At 50.2% G+C, this 17,154-nt stretch overlaps 1 protein-coding gene across 1 annotated transcript; it reads right to left on the reverse strand.

The window, feature by feature from the left end:
• Positions 1 to 4,619: 4,619 nt before the first annotated feature.
• Positions 4,620 to 6,461, reverse strand: LOC133628608 (neurexophilin-3-like). Its single transcript, XM_062016991.1, is given in 3 exon segments — positions 4,620 to 4,830; positions 4,832 to 5,232; positions 6,405 to 6,461. Coding segments are annotated over 3 exon segments (669 nt in total).
• Between the last annotated feature and the right edge of the window lie 10,693 nt (positions 6,462 to 17,154).

Raw genomic sequence — 17,154 nt, forward strand, 5'->3', positions numbered from 1 at the left:
GGCTCCCCAGCTCAAGAGGCACAGAGAACTTCTGGAGATAGTCCAGCGCAGGGCCACCAAGATGATCAGGGGACTGGAGCATCTTCTTTATGAGGAAAGGCTATGGGAACTTGGGCTGTTTAGTCTGGTGGAGAGGAGACTGAAGGGGGAATCTCATTAATATTTACAAGTATCTAAATGGTGGATGTTAGGAGGTTGGGGCATCCCTTTTTTCTATGATATCTAGCAAAAGGAGAAAGGATAATGGGATGAAGCTGAAACACAAAAAGTTCCATTTAAACATAAGAAAAAACTATTTCACTGTGAGGGTGACAAAGCAGTGGAACAGGCTGCCCAGGGAGAGTGTGGAGTCTCCTTCCTTGGAGGTCTTCAGGACCCACCTGGACACATTCCTATGCAACCTGATCTAGGTGGACCTGCTTCTGCAGGGGGGGGGGTTGGACTAGATGATCTCTAAAGGTCCCTTCCAACCCCTACCATTCTGTGTTTCTATGAAACCATAAAATGTGTATGTTTGTGTTGTGAAAGCACTTAGGTCAAGGCTCCCTCCGTGGGGCTCAACCTCAGCAGCGTGGTTTGGGAACAAAAGGGCCAGACTGGTCCCAGCAAGGGATGTTAAGGGAGCTGTGGTGTTGCCAGTGGAGTGGAGTGGGGTGGTGGGTGCAAAAAAACAGGAGCAACAAAAATGTTAATACTCTGAGCTTCCAGTACCCTCTGAGCAAACGTTAGATGCTCCTCCATTTGCTGGAACCTCGGTGCCACCAGCTTGACAGCTTCATAGAAAAGTGAGAACTAGAGAACTGGAGATGGACTATGAAGCCAGATAGGTGTAGGAGTTGTGACATCCAACACAGATGGAGGGTTGTGTTTGACATTTCCAGCAATGCCATTTTCTTGGGGTTTTCTGTTATTAAGGCAATTGTTTTTTTCTGGAAGTTCTTGAGTAACCAAGTGACTATGATCACCACTGCTCCAGGAACTCCTCCAAATATGCCAAATTCTGGTGAAAACCTCAAGGTTGGCACGTCCGCAATGGTGATGCCTTTAAAGGAATGCCCACGTCAAGGAGAGCTCTTGTGACAAGAACCTTTTGCTGCTCATTAGTTTGTCTGGAGGCTTTTAATGAACAAACTTTCTTCTTGTTCGAGATCTTGGCATCTGGCTGCTAAAAAATGTTTGGGAAAAACCTGACTGGCCCTGAGTTGAGGAAAATTGATGCCTTAAAGCTGTTGTAGCAGTGAGAAGGATCTGTATTAAATCCTATCTTCCTGTGAAACTGTCCTTTCCAAAATCCTGGAGTAATGCATGAGCACATTTTGGAGGTGGTAGCTGGCCATGAGAGGTGAGTTTGGATCTGAGGCCGCTGCTGGGGTTTTTGGATGTGGTAAATAAGAAACGGTAGGAAGACAAAGTCTGATTGACTGGAAGATTACAAAGGAAGAGGAGGATCCCAATTACCTACAGAGAGATGGATTTAGATTTATTTGAGGTTGATTAGTCCTAATTATTTTTTATAATAAAGGGCAAAAGTACTGAAGGAGCACTTGGACTGTGTAGAGTCAAGAAAATGATCTTAATGGTAGAATTAACTCAAATATTATAAACACCATTTTAAGGAATCAGATAATCATTTACATTGGAAAAGACCTTTAAGATCATCAAGTCCAACCTTAGACCTGACACTGCCACCACTAAACCAGGTGCTTCATCACTTCAGTCCTTAAAATCAGAGGATGCAGAAGTGACAGGAGGGACCGGGATGGAGAGCAGCATCAGGACTGGGGGATGTTGGGGTGATTGTGTCCCTGCAGCACATCCATCGGCTCCTGATTTTTATTCTGATTCATCCCAGTGCTAGGGAGCCCGGATCAACTGGTCCCCACCAGCTGTAATGAGTGCAATTAATGGCTGTCACTGCTGATTGAGTTTGGTGGGAGGGTGGAGCGGGCTGTTCTGGGAAGGCAGTTTCTAAATGTGCAGAAGCACGGGTTAGCTGTGGGCTGGGAGACTCATGAATTTTAAATTAGGAGGATTTTGTGGGGAAGAAGAAAAAGTATTAACAAACTAAAGAGAGCTAATTACTGGAGATGGAGAACATTCACTGTGTAGTTGCAGAAGACAACAGTAAGTAGTTCCCATCAGGGCTTTTCCTGCTGCAGAGACAAAGAGATCATCTGTCCACTGAGTTATGGGGGATGATGAGGGGCTGCATTTCATAAATGGAGATAGGCTCTAATTGCAGAAACGTCTGCAAATTCTGAAGCACTTTGCTGAACTCTGGTGTCATGGAGGGTTTTTGAAGTCTATTTTCCACAGTCATTACACACTGCTTCATTTGTAATGGAGTTTGCAACTCGTGGAACTTAATTTGGATAAATTTTATCTCCCTCCCTCAATCTATTTTATGTCCAGCTACTAATGGATAAAGGAATTAAACCCTGGTTCCTTGTGTAATACTGCAGCAGAGGCAGTTGCAGGGATTCAACTCCTCCACTCGAGAAGCAGAACCAGCTCTGGCCAAGCTCCACTGTGCAGCAACACCCCACAAACACGTCTTGCCTCTCCCTTGCATCTCATTGGAGCCGGTGCATTTAGGGTGTGGGGGTTTTTTTTCTCTTGTATTGTTTGCCCTCCAGCTCAGTGAAATCCTCCTTTTCTGAGCAGGGGTTGTGAATCCACTAGCAGGAATCCTCCCAAGCTTGAATAATGGCTCATCCTGGTCTCCTAGTAACTGTGGCTGCCACATCACTTTTGAAAATGGTGCATCCTTTGGAGCCTGCTCTTGAGGTCTGCTCTGTTCCTTCAAATGGCAATTGTCTGAAATTTCTTCAAGTGAGCAATTTCGGGGGGAGGGGAAGGGGTGTGTTTGTTTTGTCTGTGTTGGCAGAAAGGGCTTTAACATGTCTTTTTGTGTTCCTGCCTTAAAGCAAGTGTGAACCCTTGGGGAACATACTTGAGTATGTAAGAGCTACTCACTTTAGAGCCCCCCCACCAGCCCCAAAACCAAATATTGCTCCTTTTCTTTTCTGAAATTCTATTCTCAAAGCATTTTAAACTTTCTGTTCTTGGAGTAAAAGTCTATTCTGATTATTGCACTAAAAGGCTTTCTTTGCTCACTGTCCTTTGAAACTGGCCTCTGTCTAGATGTAAAAGTGCACATAATGAAACTCTGCCAGCAGCCAGCAAGCCTCTCTCCAAGCTGCAGAGAAGGAATTTGACTTGTGAAGGCTGAAGTATAAAACCTGCTCTGGTAGCAATATCTGCCTCAGAGCTCTGCCAGGCGTAAGGGGATTTTTGGAGCTGGCCTGATGCTCTGGATGGGGGAGTTCTGAGGGAAAAAGAAGAGCTGAGAAGGAGGGGAAAGATTTTAATTTTTTGGTCTTCTCTGTGGGAGGAAACGTGTCCACATAAGTGGGAGCCTGAAGTTTGAATGTATGGGGGAGGGGAGGAGGCTGGAAATACCCATCAGGATGCAGAATGAGCCCCTGGCATGAGCGATGCCATGAGTATCCTGGTGAAAGTTGAGTTACTGGAAGAAGTTACTGGTTACTGGAAGAGATGAGTTCAGATACATCTGAATGGAGCTGATTTTGGGCCCAGGCTGGGGCAAAGCCCTGGGCCTTGTTCACAGCCCCACCCATTCATTTTCCTTCTCTCCTGAGGAGACTGAGATAAGATTGCTTTCAGTAAAAACACTTGACTTGCCTCCTGCCACCATGAAAACTTTATTCTCTCAAGGACAACATTGTGGGTTTGGATTTGTGTTTTGTGGGGTTTTTTTCTCTTCAAATTAAATGCCATAGTCAGAGCTCTACTTCACCCACCCAGACCCTTTTCCCCAAGGAAGGGCAGCACTGGGAGCTGAGCAGGGCTGTGCAGGGAGGCACAGGTGCTGGGGATCTGAAGCAGGGAGGTGAAGGGGAAACACATGAATCATCTAATTGCATCAGCAGGTTTGACAGCTTCCACCAGGACTTCTCTGCCTGCAGATCCACAGTTTCAAGCTCCCAACCTGCTCCCCATGACCTAGTGTGAGCCATGGTGGGGTGGCAGCCTGAGAAGGTCCATCCCACCCACACTGGCTCCCCCTTTACATCCCTGCAGCCCTTTGCACCCCAATGTGGAACAACTCAGTTCCAGCTCCTGCTGCTGCAGAACTCGGAGGTGGGGAGATGATGGGGCTACCCATCAATGTCTGACAGCCATTGAGGGCATCAGGGACTGTGCTCCCCCTGAGGTCCTCCCTGGCTCCAGGTTGTGTAAGCTGGCTTCTGGAGCCCTCTTCCCCTGTTCCCTGACCTTTGAGGACTATGTAGCCTAGATCCAGGCAAACCTGTTATTAAACCGAGAAACACAAGTCCTGATTGTGGCTTTATGTCCTGTTTTCTGTATCTTAAATTCAGACCCTGCCCTCACGTACCAGTCTCTACAGACCACAGATCCAGGCCAGGCTGAGCAATGCCCATACCCCATAGTCTAAAATTCATCCTCTTGACATTGGAGCTTTAGGGGAAAATGAAAAGTCCTCCTCTTCCTTCCTTGCTTCTGGTTTCTAGGGATCACCATGCTCCCTCCCTCACTTACAAAACCACCCCCATCATCTCTCCCCCCCATCCCCATCACCCACTCATCATCAGGACCTCCTGCGCTGGGCAGAGCTTGTCATCCCGAGGGGTAGTAGGGAACGTCACTGTGATAGTTGCGTGGGCACGATCCACCTTCTTGTACTCCATGCAGCAGTTGAAGATTTTGGATTCTTTGGCCTCGATGAAGATCTGGTGTTCCAGGTCAAACTCCACTGCCTTGGTGGGAGGGACGAGGCTGACAGATGTTCCCTTGCCCAGTAGAGTTGTGTCGGAAGAAGACATTGACTGTGCCATTGTTGTGATCAACCACCTTTCCGGTGATCAAGAGATTTAACTTCACTGTCTTAATATTGGAATAGAAATCTCCCCAGCCAAAAATTTTCTTCAGCTTGCCTGAGGCTGGCCCCAAGTCCCTCTGTCCTCTGGGGCGTGAAGCGTGGTCCTGCTTGGACAGGTTTTCCAGGATGTCCCATACCTCCCATGAGCTGATCACCAGTTCCAGGAGGGTCATATTCTTCAGCAAGGTTGGAGTTAATAAGGACTTGGGAGGCAGTAGCCCTCTGGTCTTCTGCACTTGAGCTCTCTCCTGGGTCTCGGGTTCATGTTGCTCTGCAGTTTTCCCCGGTCCTTCTTGGCCACAGACCACCTGAATGTAGCAATGGTGGAGAGTGAGAGATGAGTGGTGGGTGCCTGCCCCTTCTCTTGCCCAGTCCCTCTCTCTTCAGTCACTCCCCTTCTCCAGACATGACCTAGACATCCTTTTTCCCATCCTTGCTTTCCTTGTCTCCCTTTTCTCTCCCCTTTACTTTTCTCTGTAGTTCACATTTCCCTTCAGGTAGCAATGTTCCCCTGCTCTTGCTTTCCTCTCATGGTTTCTCAGGGCATGGGTGAAAGAAGCCGAGACGGGTGCATTGGGCTCATTGCTGGTGCAGCCTGGCAGTGGCATCTCTCAGGGCAGAGCACCTGCACCTGGGATCTCTGCAGATGCCAGGGAGAGGGTGCTATGGAGGAGGATGCCACACCCCTCTCACTGCTGACAGCAGTGCTGACCTCCAAACTGTCCGTGATCTGAGGAGCCACGGAGCTGGGAGCAGCGAGGCAGCATGAGACAACAGCACAGAGGTGAGTTCTCACCCCGGGGAGATGCCCTTCACCTCTAACAGCTGTGCACGGGCTCCTCTGCACACTCCTCTCCTGCCGGCATGAGAGCTCTGCCTACCGCCAGCCATGGGCCCCAAATCCAGCACGGATGGGGCTGAGGGGCTTCCGCGGCTGCCTTGCTCCCAGGCTGCGGGGAAACCAGCAGGTACCCAGCAGGCTGGGAGGGTGTCCGGGCGGGAGGTGGATGCTGCAGCCCCATCGCCCTCGGTGCTGGGCTGCCGAGCAACGCCCGCCGCGCTGCCAGGGGTGCGAAGGGCTCGGCGGGCAGAGGCGGCAGCCGGGGAGCCGCGGTCGAGCCGGCCTGTCGGGCTGCGCCGGAGCTCTGCCCAGCCCCGGCCGGGGATGCGGGCGAATGGCCCCCAGCCGCTGTACCAGGGCTGCTGTGCTGGGCGGGGGGGGCTGCAGATATTTCAGGTGATCAGGAGGTACCTTTATCAGCAGCCCTGCCCGCTGCCCACCCCGCTACCTGCTGCAAACAACAGAAGTTTTAGGACGCTTGTTTTTTTCAGGGGATGGGGTGCAGGGGACGGACCTGAGGGGGATATATTCATTTGGGAAATGTTCTTGGCTGTCAACCCCCCCCTCCCCGTTCCTTTGGTAGCACGACCCCGTCACACCTCTCCCCCCCAGTCCCCCTTCCCCATCCCCAGCGCTCACCAGCAGAGAGATTCTCCCCTGGATAAGGAGGACGATGCAGCTCCGAGGGAAATGCATTTTCCAGCCGGTGCCGCCCGCCTTCGCCATGTCTTGAATTTACGGAGGGTTTGTGTTTTTTTTTCTTTTCAGGTCTCTTTTCCCTCCGTTCTTTTTAAGCGAGGGACGTCAGTGAGGGGAAGGGGGTGGCCCCCTTGATAAGCCTGTTCCTAGGCACCCCCCGGCCCATGGTGGCTCTGGCAGCTCCCACCCCGCTGTGCCGGACCGGGAGGCAGAGGCGGCTTCACCTGTCCCCACTTGCCGGCCCCCTCGCCTGCCTGTTTCCCTACCTGCCCCACACGTTGTCCCATTGCCTGTCCCCTCCGCTTGCTCCTCGCTGCCTCGTCAGAGCCACAATGAAACTCCACTCCATCTCCTCCTTGCAGCCTTTCTGTTTCGGTCAGTGCATCCAACATAGCATCTGTGTCTCTCCAGTCTGGATCTAAAGTTTTAAGAATTATATCAAACCTTTTAGCAATGCCTATAGGGTCCTCTCGGTAATCTCTTACTGTTTCCTTCCAGGAATCTAAGTCATTAATGGTAAAAGGAACCTTTATTTTTGCGGGCCCCATTGGGCTCATCTCCTGTCTCAGCGGGGCTTGAATTATTGGACCCACTTTACTCCGAGTCCTTGATGTAATGGGGCTGAATCCAGGGCCCCGTGGCTCATTTTTCACTGTTCCTTTGTCTGGTATCGGTGGTGTTCCCGTATTTACAGTCCTGTCTGGTCCCACAGAAGGACCAGGACCCATTGCAGGGCCAGGTAAAGTTCCTCTGTCATTCATATTTATACTCATCGTTGGAGGAGGGCCCTGGTTGCCAGTAGGCATGCCCATATTCACTGTCCCCTGAGGACCCATATATTCCATTCTCATTTTCTCTTTTATTACTTCTGCCCCTCTTTCATTAGGAGGGGGCATGGAAGGAGGTATATAGCCTTCCAGGCTTTCTAAATCATTTGCCTGATACACCTTATCTCTATTGGTGCAGCGTTGTCCAACACTACAGGACGAACAGCACCTTTTTAGTTTTCCCCTGTTTTCTTGTTCTAGGGTCGGTACCAGGGGATCTTGGGGAGGAGTTAACCCACAAGCCTGCTGCCACTCTGGGTAATTTCTCAGAGTGAAAAACATATCCACATAAGAAGCCTCATCCCATTTTCCTTCCCTCCTTAAAAACAACATTGACTGTAGGAGGGTATTGTAATTCAGAGTTCCATTTTGAGGCCACTTCTCCCCATCGTCTAATTTATAGAGCGGCCACCATTGGTTGCAGTATTTCATAAGTGTTTTTTTACTTTCTGTACCCCTAGTCCCCACAAGATCTTTCCAATGTGCCAATATGCATCCTAATGGACTTTTCTCGGCTCTCACACTCTGAGAGTTTCCCATTATTTTCCTATATTCTCAAATTACTCTTTGTAACTCTTTCTCTGAAATGTTTCTCAAAATAGGTAATCCCAACCCCCAACCACAAAACACGGTTGTAATCTCAGCTATGTGTTCTTCACACTCTGGACACCAGCACCAATGCTTATCGTAGTCACCACCCCTTCCAATGCTATTACAGTTATATATTCTAGCAAAAAGTACGCTTCAGTTTTACCCACCCAGCATGTTCCAAAAGGGGCGTTTCAAACAGGGAATTTCGAATGGGGGCAGAGGATGGAGTTCTTTCTTCTCCGCTGTATAATTTACACACAAAAGTTAAGTATATTCCCTGATATTTATATACTCCGGATCCTCCTGTTTGGGGCGGGATCCTCTCCCCAACCCCCCCAGGGCACTATAAAGTTTTCGTTAATGCATTAACACCGGGAAGCTGAAACCACCGGCAAACTCGTTCACGTTCCTTATCTTCTACCTTGATAGTGTAAAACAGTACTATTAAAATATTTCTTGGCTCCCTTAGTTCACATAAAACATATGTAGACAAGTTAACACGCTTCATCCGTCTCCGGCCAGTCTCCTCGCGGAGATACGGAACCGCGGATAAGGACTCCACACTCGCTTCGCAGTCAGACTGCGTCTCATTCATTTAACACTCAATACACACACACATCACAACTTTACAATAACCGTTTATCTTAAATACAAATAAGCCCGGGTACTTCCAACGCCACAATACTATTATTATTATTATACCAGTTGTTATCCCTTCCGCAGCTGCAAACCAAAACCAAGACGTTGTGAGAAACAAAACAAGCTTTCTCACGAAAGACTCAGGTCAGACTCTGCAGTGAAGCACTTTTATTAAGCGTTCTTGCAAGAGCGGGTGTCCTAGCTAGTAGGCACACCCGATGGATACAACATTTGGCTTTTTATTCCCTATCCCGGCCGCAAGGTCCCTCCCTTGTTTCCCCATTGATTAGGTACTCCAAGATTTACAACTTCTCGAGGCGCCTAAAATCCTCCTCAGAGGATGTCTGGTTTTTGTATCTTATCGTGGATTCCCCCACAATCCTAAGATTTAAACTCTAATTACAAACAAACAGATAACAGTCTCATGGTTAATCCACTGATTTACACTACACAAGAGGCAGATAACAGTCATGGTTAGACCACTGATTTATATTACACAGAGGCAGACAGCCGTCAAAATTCCTTGTCTTAATTTCTTTTGGATTCTGCAAAAGCAACATCAATATTTCTCACAATGTCATGCGAATTCGCCCTGTAACCATCTGAATCTCGACTGGGGCCTCTGAGTTACGAATACCAAGTAACTCCCCCCCAATGTCGGCTGGGGCCTCTGAGTTACAAAAACCGGGTAACCCCCCCAATGCCAGTTGGGGTCTCTGAGTTACGAAAAACCAAGTAACCCCCCCCCAATGCCAGTTGGGGTCTCTGAGTTACGAAAAACCAAGTAATCTCCCCCCCCCCCAATGCCGAGATTCTTCCCAACTTACACCTACACGGGGACTCTGTCGTGCGCCAGACTTCTCTGCGCGACTTACCGATCGCCCCGACCACGGTCCCTTTCCCTCTTTCACATACCTTGTCCGCAGGATAGACGGTCGTTGTCTGTTCCCGCAGTGAGCGGCTGGGAGCAGAGTTCCTCCGAAGAAAAAGACTCGGGCCGCGGCTAGGACGTCCGTCCCTCAGTCGCTCCTGCAGCCGAGCAGAGCGCGTCCCACCTGGGTCGCCAAAATGACTTGCGGAATCAAACTCTATAACTCAAAGAGTTATAAAGAAGGTATGTTTATTCGGCGCGGGGCGCACGGGGGGGGGGGGGGGGGGGGATGGCTCCACCACAAACGTGCGCACCCGACTCGGCAACTTGCTTGACTTATATTTGTTACAAAGTTACAAAAGCATATGATGACATTATCCGCTTAGACAAAGACACAACCTGTTCCCGATTTCACATGTAAATTAGGTCTTTTCTTCCTTTCACTTGTGCGGTGTCTCCAGGTGATGGCCGGTGATGGTCTTTGGGGCCTTGGGAGATGAAGGCTGATAAGTCCTGAGGCTTTCTCACCCCTGATCTTTGCACAACTTTAAGATATCACTTGGTCCCTTGCAGAACCGGTTTCTGCCCTCAAGGAAGTTGGAGGACCCCGGAGGTATTGTGTGAGGAGATAAGCGTGACCTTTTACAGCTTGTGTGAATTTTGTCCTGTCTGAAAAATAAGCTTTATACTATTGCGATAAGTTAGTATAAGGTTTATTAGCACATGTTAGTATAAAGCTCTACATCAGCGTGACTGATCAGTTCCGAAAAACATTCTGAGCCGACTGGTTTTTGGCCGCGCTGCCTGTTCACCCATATCAGTCTGATCAGACCCAGATAGTGCCTGCATAGCAACCTTGGCAACCTGTGATTCTGTTTTCATCTGTTTTAAGGCATTAATAATTGTCCGCCACGTATCCCCGAGAGAGTGCGTTCCCACATTTCATTCTCGACCAGGTGCCATTCGTCTGTCATAAAAAGCAGCAAGGGTTCTTTAAAAAAACCCTGCTCCCTAGCTCATTTAACGAGCTTTGCCACCGCCTTTTTGGCAACTACTTCCCCTCTCTTAGAGAGTATATGAAGTAGCAGCGTTTGTGCCGCTGAATATTCATCTTCCATTTTTCCACGACACAGACAGGGGGAAGGTAGTGACCCTTCCTACCTCGGTCCGACGTCCACTGGTGCCGAGCTCCTCTGTCCGGCTCCCCTTCAGCCTTCCTCCGTGGTGCAGCCGTGGAATCAACAGACTATTCGCGTCCATCCGCGTTTAAGCGATTCGCATTCAAGCACTGTCCCGGTCCCTGTTCGGGCGCCAATTGATGTGCGGGAGCTTTCCGGAGTCAAAGACATATCCTCATGGAGGTAGAGTCAGTGCTCATTTATTAGTAATACACACTGATATTTATACAATAGTACACAATTCAGGTGATAGTAACATAACATTTATTGGTTACATCTGCAAAGCAATATGCTACTTGGCACAAGCTAATTGGTTAATTGTTAAAGCTCACACTCTTAGTTTAAGCAAAATCTCAGTACAGCTGTGGTTAAAAATATCCTGCTTTTACTTCTTCTCAGCTGCTCACTTTTCAGGCAGTCTCCTCCTGGCATGTGCCCAAGGTCAAGCTGATCTGGCTATCTGTGTGAAAGCTTGTGCAAACATGCTTCTAACAAAACTCCATATCCTATATTAGAAAGAAATTTCACTACAAGCAGCTCCGTTGGCTTCTGGAGAGCAAAGGTGTGCTGATTTGCTCCATCCATCATCCATCCATCCTCTCTATCAGTGACCGTGGCTCGCTAACACGAATATCTCCTTTCCTCTTGGCAGAGGTCCCAGCCTGGGGAGTAAAGACAGAGAAAGGACAGATGGGACAACAATATGGGAATGTCTGATATGTAAATCACAACACGTGTGCTGTATGACCTCAGAGGAGCACATCTCTCCTGTCCAGTGACACAGACATCCCGTCCAGTGTGGCAATACGGCAAAACACTCAGCACCGTCACCCACTCACCTCCAAGATCGACCCAGGAGCCTGGGCTGGGCTGAAGCTCTGCAGACCTGGCTTGGGGCCAGCCACACTGCTCCTGAAGAGTTAACACAGACATTGGGAGGCCAAACCAGAATGCAGGATCAGCAATAAATGTGCCTGCCCCTGGCAGGGAGCAGAGCACAAAGAGAGATTAAAGGAAGTAGCCCAGACCTCTGCTTCCATCAATAAACAAGAAAACAACAACAAAACAGCTCCAGGCTGAACATGGCAAAAGGAAATCTGCCCACAGGGCTGCTGGGAGCTGGAGCCCACCGAGTCACGCTCACACACATGCTCAGGATGTGCCCCTTTGCTTCAGCCTTCTGGAGAGATGCAACAACCAGAAGCAACTGTGGATCCCACGCAGTGATGGCAACCCCCGGAAAAATGAGAGTCCCTGCGGGATCATTTGCTATCTCCAACCAACTGAAGATCCTGAGAAGATGTGAGAAATCTATATTCTCCCAGCACAGTCTTCTCTCCCCATCCCTTCCTTCTTTGTCCTCTTGCTGCCCGTTCCCGAAGGGAAACACAAAACAACCGAGGTCGTTTTATGCGGTGCTTTATTGAGGGCCCTAGGGACCTGAGGACTAGTGTCCAAAGTCAGAGCCCCCCACTAACAGAAAATTTCACAGAGTTTATATACTTTCCACAAATGATTACTTCATCAGGTCCCCGTGATGTTTACCAGTTTTCTTAGACTTTAGGATTATGTTGTGCTCTTTCATGTAGTTACTTGAGACTATGCTTATCTGAATTCACAACCAGAAATTTCCATAGATAACAAACAGGTAAACATTCGAGATAACGATTTCTTTGAGAAAAACAAGATTCAGCGTTCAGTATTCTTCACTAATCTCTTTGCTTTGTTTAAGCAAGAATGCACAAGCTCAGCATGCCCCACTAGTTCCCTAGACTGCTAGGTTACATCAACATCCCACACTGCTCACTAGGCCTCGATACAGACCTTAGCCTAACTACTTCTAACTTTCCATATACAGTAATGCTAACACTCTGGGCTTTGGTTTCCTCCATTAGTTTGCTTGTTTTGCAGCAGCCAATAAGGGCCCCAGACCCGGGATGGCAGTGGGAACCCAACCCCTCCACAGATCCTGTGTCTGCTCCAACATCTGCAGTGCACGAGGTTTATTTTAACAGGGGAGAAAGGAGGATAAAAAGGGTAAAAGAAGACTGAGAATAATTGAACAAGTGAGAAGTTCATAGCAAAAAATAAGAGACAACCATGACCTGTGTCACGTGGGATTTTTCACATCTTATCCTGGAAAAATGTAATGATGTTGAAGGGGTTTTGGCCCTTGGGTCTCAAAAGCTTGTACTGAGCAGAAAGGGCTTTCTCAGAGCACTTCAGAAAGTGTTACACAAGCCAGTGGCTGCAGAGCATCAGGGCTGGGTTTATATTCAGGTTACGAGCACTTAACACATTTTGGTTGTCTTTGCAAAGCAAACCAAAGAGCAGAGCTCTGCTCTGGATCCCTGCTCTGCACCCCATGAAATGAGGGGCAACCTGCAGGGAGAAAGCAGCTCACAGGAGCCCACACTTTAATTCCCCAGGGGAAAGCAGCCCTGGTCCAGATCTTGCCAAGAAAGGGACGAGGAGTGGCTGCTCTCAGAACCACCAGCCTCACACTGAGAAAGCTTTGAGCTGAATTGATTCTGTTCCTGTATCACATTTGTGGTTTCCTCATCATTAGGGCAGCTGGAGGGGCTCTGAAGCCGAGCAGGGGCCATGGGGCTCCTCGGCTGGCGAGCTGCTCCCACCTGCCCTGTGGCATCGTGATTAGCCACAGTGGTAATGGCTGTGATGTCAGAGCAGGAGGATTATGACTTCCAAAGGAGGAATAAGCAGGAGCAACAAATGACATCCTTCTCCCAACATGAGGGATGCCCAAATGTGTGGGTCATGGTGCTAATTAAGGAACAGAGAAGGAGCTGGCAACGGTCCTGGCCACTGATACTGTGGTTTGCCAGGACTGACAGCCCTGGCTTTGGACAAGGACCATCTAGTGACAAGACCTCCAGGCAGCCCTCAGGATGCCCAGATGGTCTCAAGACAGGACTTCATGCCATATCCAACCATGTGCAGCTCTCCAGGGTCTCTGGAAGCAGACAGTACCCAAAGACACCTAATTTACAGGGCAAAGACATCAGCCAAGCAGCCCCACAGCCCGACTTGTCCCAAGTCTATTCTCTGCCAGCAACCAGCCTTGTGTGTTTTATCTGGTAAGGATGAGAGTGCTTCCAGAGAGAAACACTGCAGCCCCACAGCCAAGGTCAGAGCCAGACCTCCCAAATGACAGCCCATTCTTAATTAACTCGATCTCAGCCTCTCCTCCAGGGCTCTTTCTGTGAAAGTGAAGCACAGCCAAGCCTCCAAGCACTCATGTAAACACTCAGTTCCCCCAGAAAGAGCCAGTAACTCATTTGACTCACACTATTTATTTTTGTAAAGACCAGTTATCCTACCTTGGCACTGCAGATTGTGCTTTTGACACTGACTTTCTCTTGGAGACCAAGAGGCACGAGCCCTGGGTGTTTGGCCTCCCCACACCCAGGCTGGGGTCAGGCTGCCTGCACAAGCATAGGACTAAACATGGAGGGATGGGCATCCTATAAGTACCCTTAATTATCCTCTACCTCCTTGCTGCATCTTTCCAGCAGCCCTGCCTCTTGCATGCCTTCCCCAGCCTTGTTAGTTGCTTCTCCCTTCTGGTCCCAACCTCCCAAAGGCGTTGGGACTCCATCCTCCTACAGCTTATCCTGAGTAAGAGACGCGGGGGGGGGGGGGTTCAGAGGAGACCCAGGCATTTCGCCACCAACGTGTGTTATTGTTAGGATCTGCTGCCCGCAGATAGCGAGGCCTGGGGGCCAGGCTGGTGGCAGGAGCAGATGCTGGGAACTAAACAGCCTGAAATCACAGAACATCTGGCTGGGCCCAGCCACAGCCATCTGGGCACAGTGGCCAAATGCCAGCCCAACTTGCCAGTGTGCTCCTGCAATATACAGCTGTGTGAACGGGGCCAGAGCAGGACTCCTGCTCCTTCCTCTGCTCTGAAACAAAAATCTCTCCTACTTTTCCCATCTCACTGGGCCATGAGACCAAAGCATCCAATGCCAGGCTGCCAAGAGCAAGCTGGGCTCTCTTAGCAGAGCCTGGGATGAGAATACTCTTAATCCACTCTCCTGGCAAAGCCTCAGCTCCCATCAGGAATCACTGAGCAAAAAGGGACACTGGACACTTTTCTTGTAAAATGGTATCAAGAGGAACCTCATACCTGATGTCACAGGGCAGCATTATGTTGGACCTATAAACACCAGCGATCCCACTTTGCAAATTTTCCTTCTCCCAAAGCCCCCATTCCCTGAGGAGTCCATGAAGCTGCAACAGCAGAAGCATGGGGAGGGATCTGGTCCCCCATGATTGGCATCCCTGGAGGCACTCACCTAGGGGGCCATTTGCCCCCAAGGGTTTGGGGAAAGGAGGAATGTAAAGCATTTCCCTCTCCCCCTCATTCCCAGAAAGGCTTTTTTAGCTGGGAAGGAAATGGTTACATGTGCTCAGCCACAGCAGGAGCCAAGCTTGGTGAGAAGGTCACAAGAGGTGACCCACTTATTATGCTCCAGCCAAGGGAGGCTGAAAGCCCCAGCTCCAGACAGACACACATGGAGACGAGCCACAAAAGACTTCCATGGCCAAGCCAGGATGCCCACTGAGCCCTACACTACACTTGGGGGCCCAGGGGAGCTGCTAGTAGTGGCCATAGTCCTTGAGCAACAAGAGGTGGCAGCCCTCAGCCAGTCCAAACACCAGGCATTTGGCTTCTCTTCCCGCTGAGGGGCTTAGGACTGAGCAAAGACAGAAAAGAAAGGATAAAGCCATCAATTGAGGCAGAAGACTCGCCTCAGCCCTTGCACCTCTGCACAGGGGCACGGCCAGCCCTTGACTCACATCTCCAAACACTTCAAAGGGCTCTTTGTCTCCCACTAGTGCCAGCCTGCTTCCCCGGGAGGATGGCAGAAGCATTGGCCCACAAGGATGCTGTGAGCCCTGCTGACAGGAAGGAGCCACATGCAGCCAGGGATGCTCTGCTCTTCCCTCTGCCATGGAGTGGTAAAGCCTCAAGGCAGCTCTGCTCACCCAAACCAGGCTTAAACCCATTTGGAGGGAGCTTGAGCCAGAGCCTTTTTCACCCCTGTGTTTGGGGCACCGGCTGTGCAGCCCTGATCCCTCCAAGCCTGGGAGCTGATCCCTCCAAAGGAACCTGCTGCTCTCCCAGTCCCAGCCTGTGATTTATTTAATCGATCTTTGGATAAAGTCCTACATATGTTTCCAGTTTCTCTGGGAGGTTTGGATTTTTTCTTCCCCTCCTTTGGCATCAGCCATGCTCTCCTTGCAGGGACAGAGGAGGGGGGAGCAAGGAACACAGCCGGAATGGGATTGCAACCTTCACACATCTCCAGGCTTTTGGAGCCGTGTTTTCCACCAAGCAAGCTGGAAACCTCAATCTGTCAGGCCACCTAAACAGAAACACATGGTCATAGCTCAACTTGCCAGCTAGCAACGTAAAGTGAGGAACCACTTTACCACCACGTAAAGTGAGGAGAAATAAAAGGGCTGACCCAGAGGAGTGGGTTGGGCAGAGCCAGCACCCAGCAGCTGGCTGGGGACTCAGGCAATTTGGTGGCTCTCGTTAAGGAGGTGAAAAATGTTCAGAGCTGGGAAAGAGAAGAGGAATTTGAAACCTGAGGGCAGAGAGGATATGAATGCCACACAAGCCTGGGGAGCCCTGCCTGTGGGGGATGGGGAAGAGCATGACTGAGCTACAGCCACTGCAACTGGGGGAAAGTCATGAAATTTCCATTGGAAGAGGAGCTCCTACTCACGTGGGCTGTGCAGCTAAATGCACTGTTCTGGGGGAAAAAAATCCCACAGAAGCTGTTCTGGTTTAGCAAGGAGCAGCTTTTGGCTTAGTAACAGGGGGAGTGGGTTGCAGTGAAGACCCGGTAAAGAGTTTGCGGACTCTCCCCCGGCTCCTGGGTTCAGACCCACCTCCGGCCCGGCTGGGCCAATCTGGCGCCTCTGCCATCACTATTTAGGGGACGGGAATTTGAGATGCGAGGCGGAAGGTGTAAGAGTGATACAAGGTGGAGGCGGCTATGCGGACCTTTCAGCCAGAGAAGGAGGAAGGAAGGAGAAGCAATAGACCAGAGGCCCCTCTGCAAGCCGTGGCAAAAATGCAAGCTGTGCCCCTGTAACCTATGGAGATCCATGGCAGGATTGAGAGTTACCAGCAGCTCCATGTGAGTGAGCCCGGACGGGCGAGGGACTGTGTGAGGAGACGGCCATGGCCCAGGCCGTGCTGGAGAGCCTGCACGCCGCAGAGCAGCCCCACACGAGAGGCAGAGAGGAGCTGCAGTCTTTGGAATAAGTGCGCGTCGGAGCAGCCCGTGCAGGGCTGCCATGCGTGTGAGTTACCCCACGGACTCGCAGGGAGGACTGGTGTGGAGTTCACCCGTCCTGAGGAGGGACAAACGGCAGAAGCTATCGGGAACAGACTAACTGAAACCCCCACTGCCCGCCCCCCCGCGAACCGTTCAGGGGGGGACAGGGTAAAAACACCGGGATCAGGGCTCTGAGCCCGGGAAGAGGGGAGGGGGTGGGGGTGGCAAGAAGGTGTTCTTAAAAAGGCTGGTTGGACTCTTCACTGT

Source organism: Colius striatus, chromosome W (assembly GCF_028858725.1).
Source record: "Colius striatus isolate bColStr4 chromosome W, bColStr4.1.hap1, whole genome shotgun sequence".
NCBI lineage: Eukaryota > Metazoa > Chordata > Aves > Coliiformes > Coliidae > Colius > Colius striatus.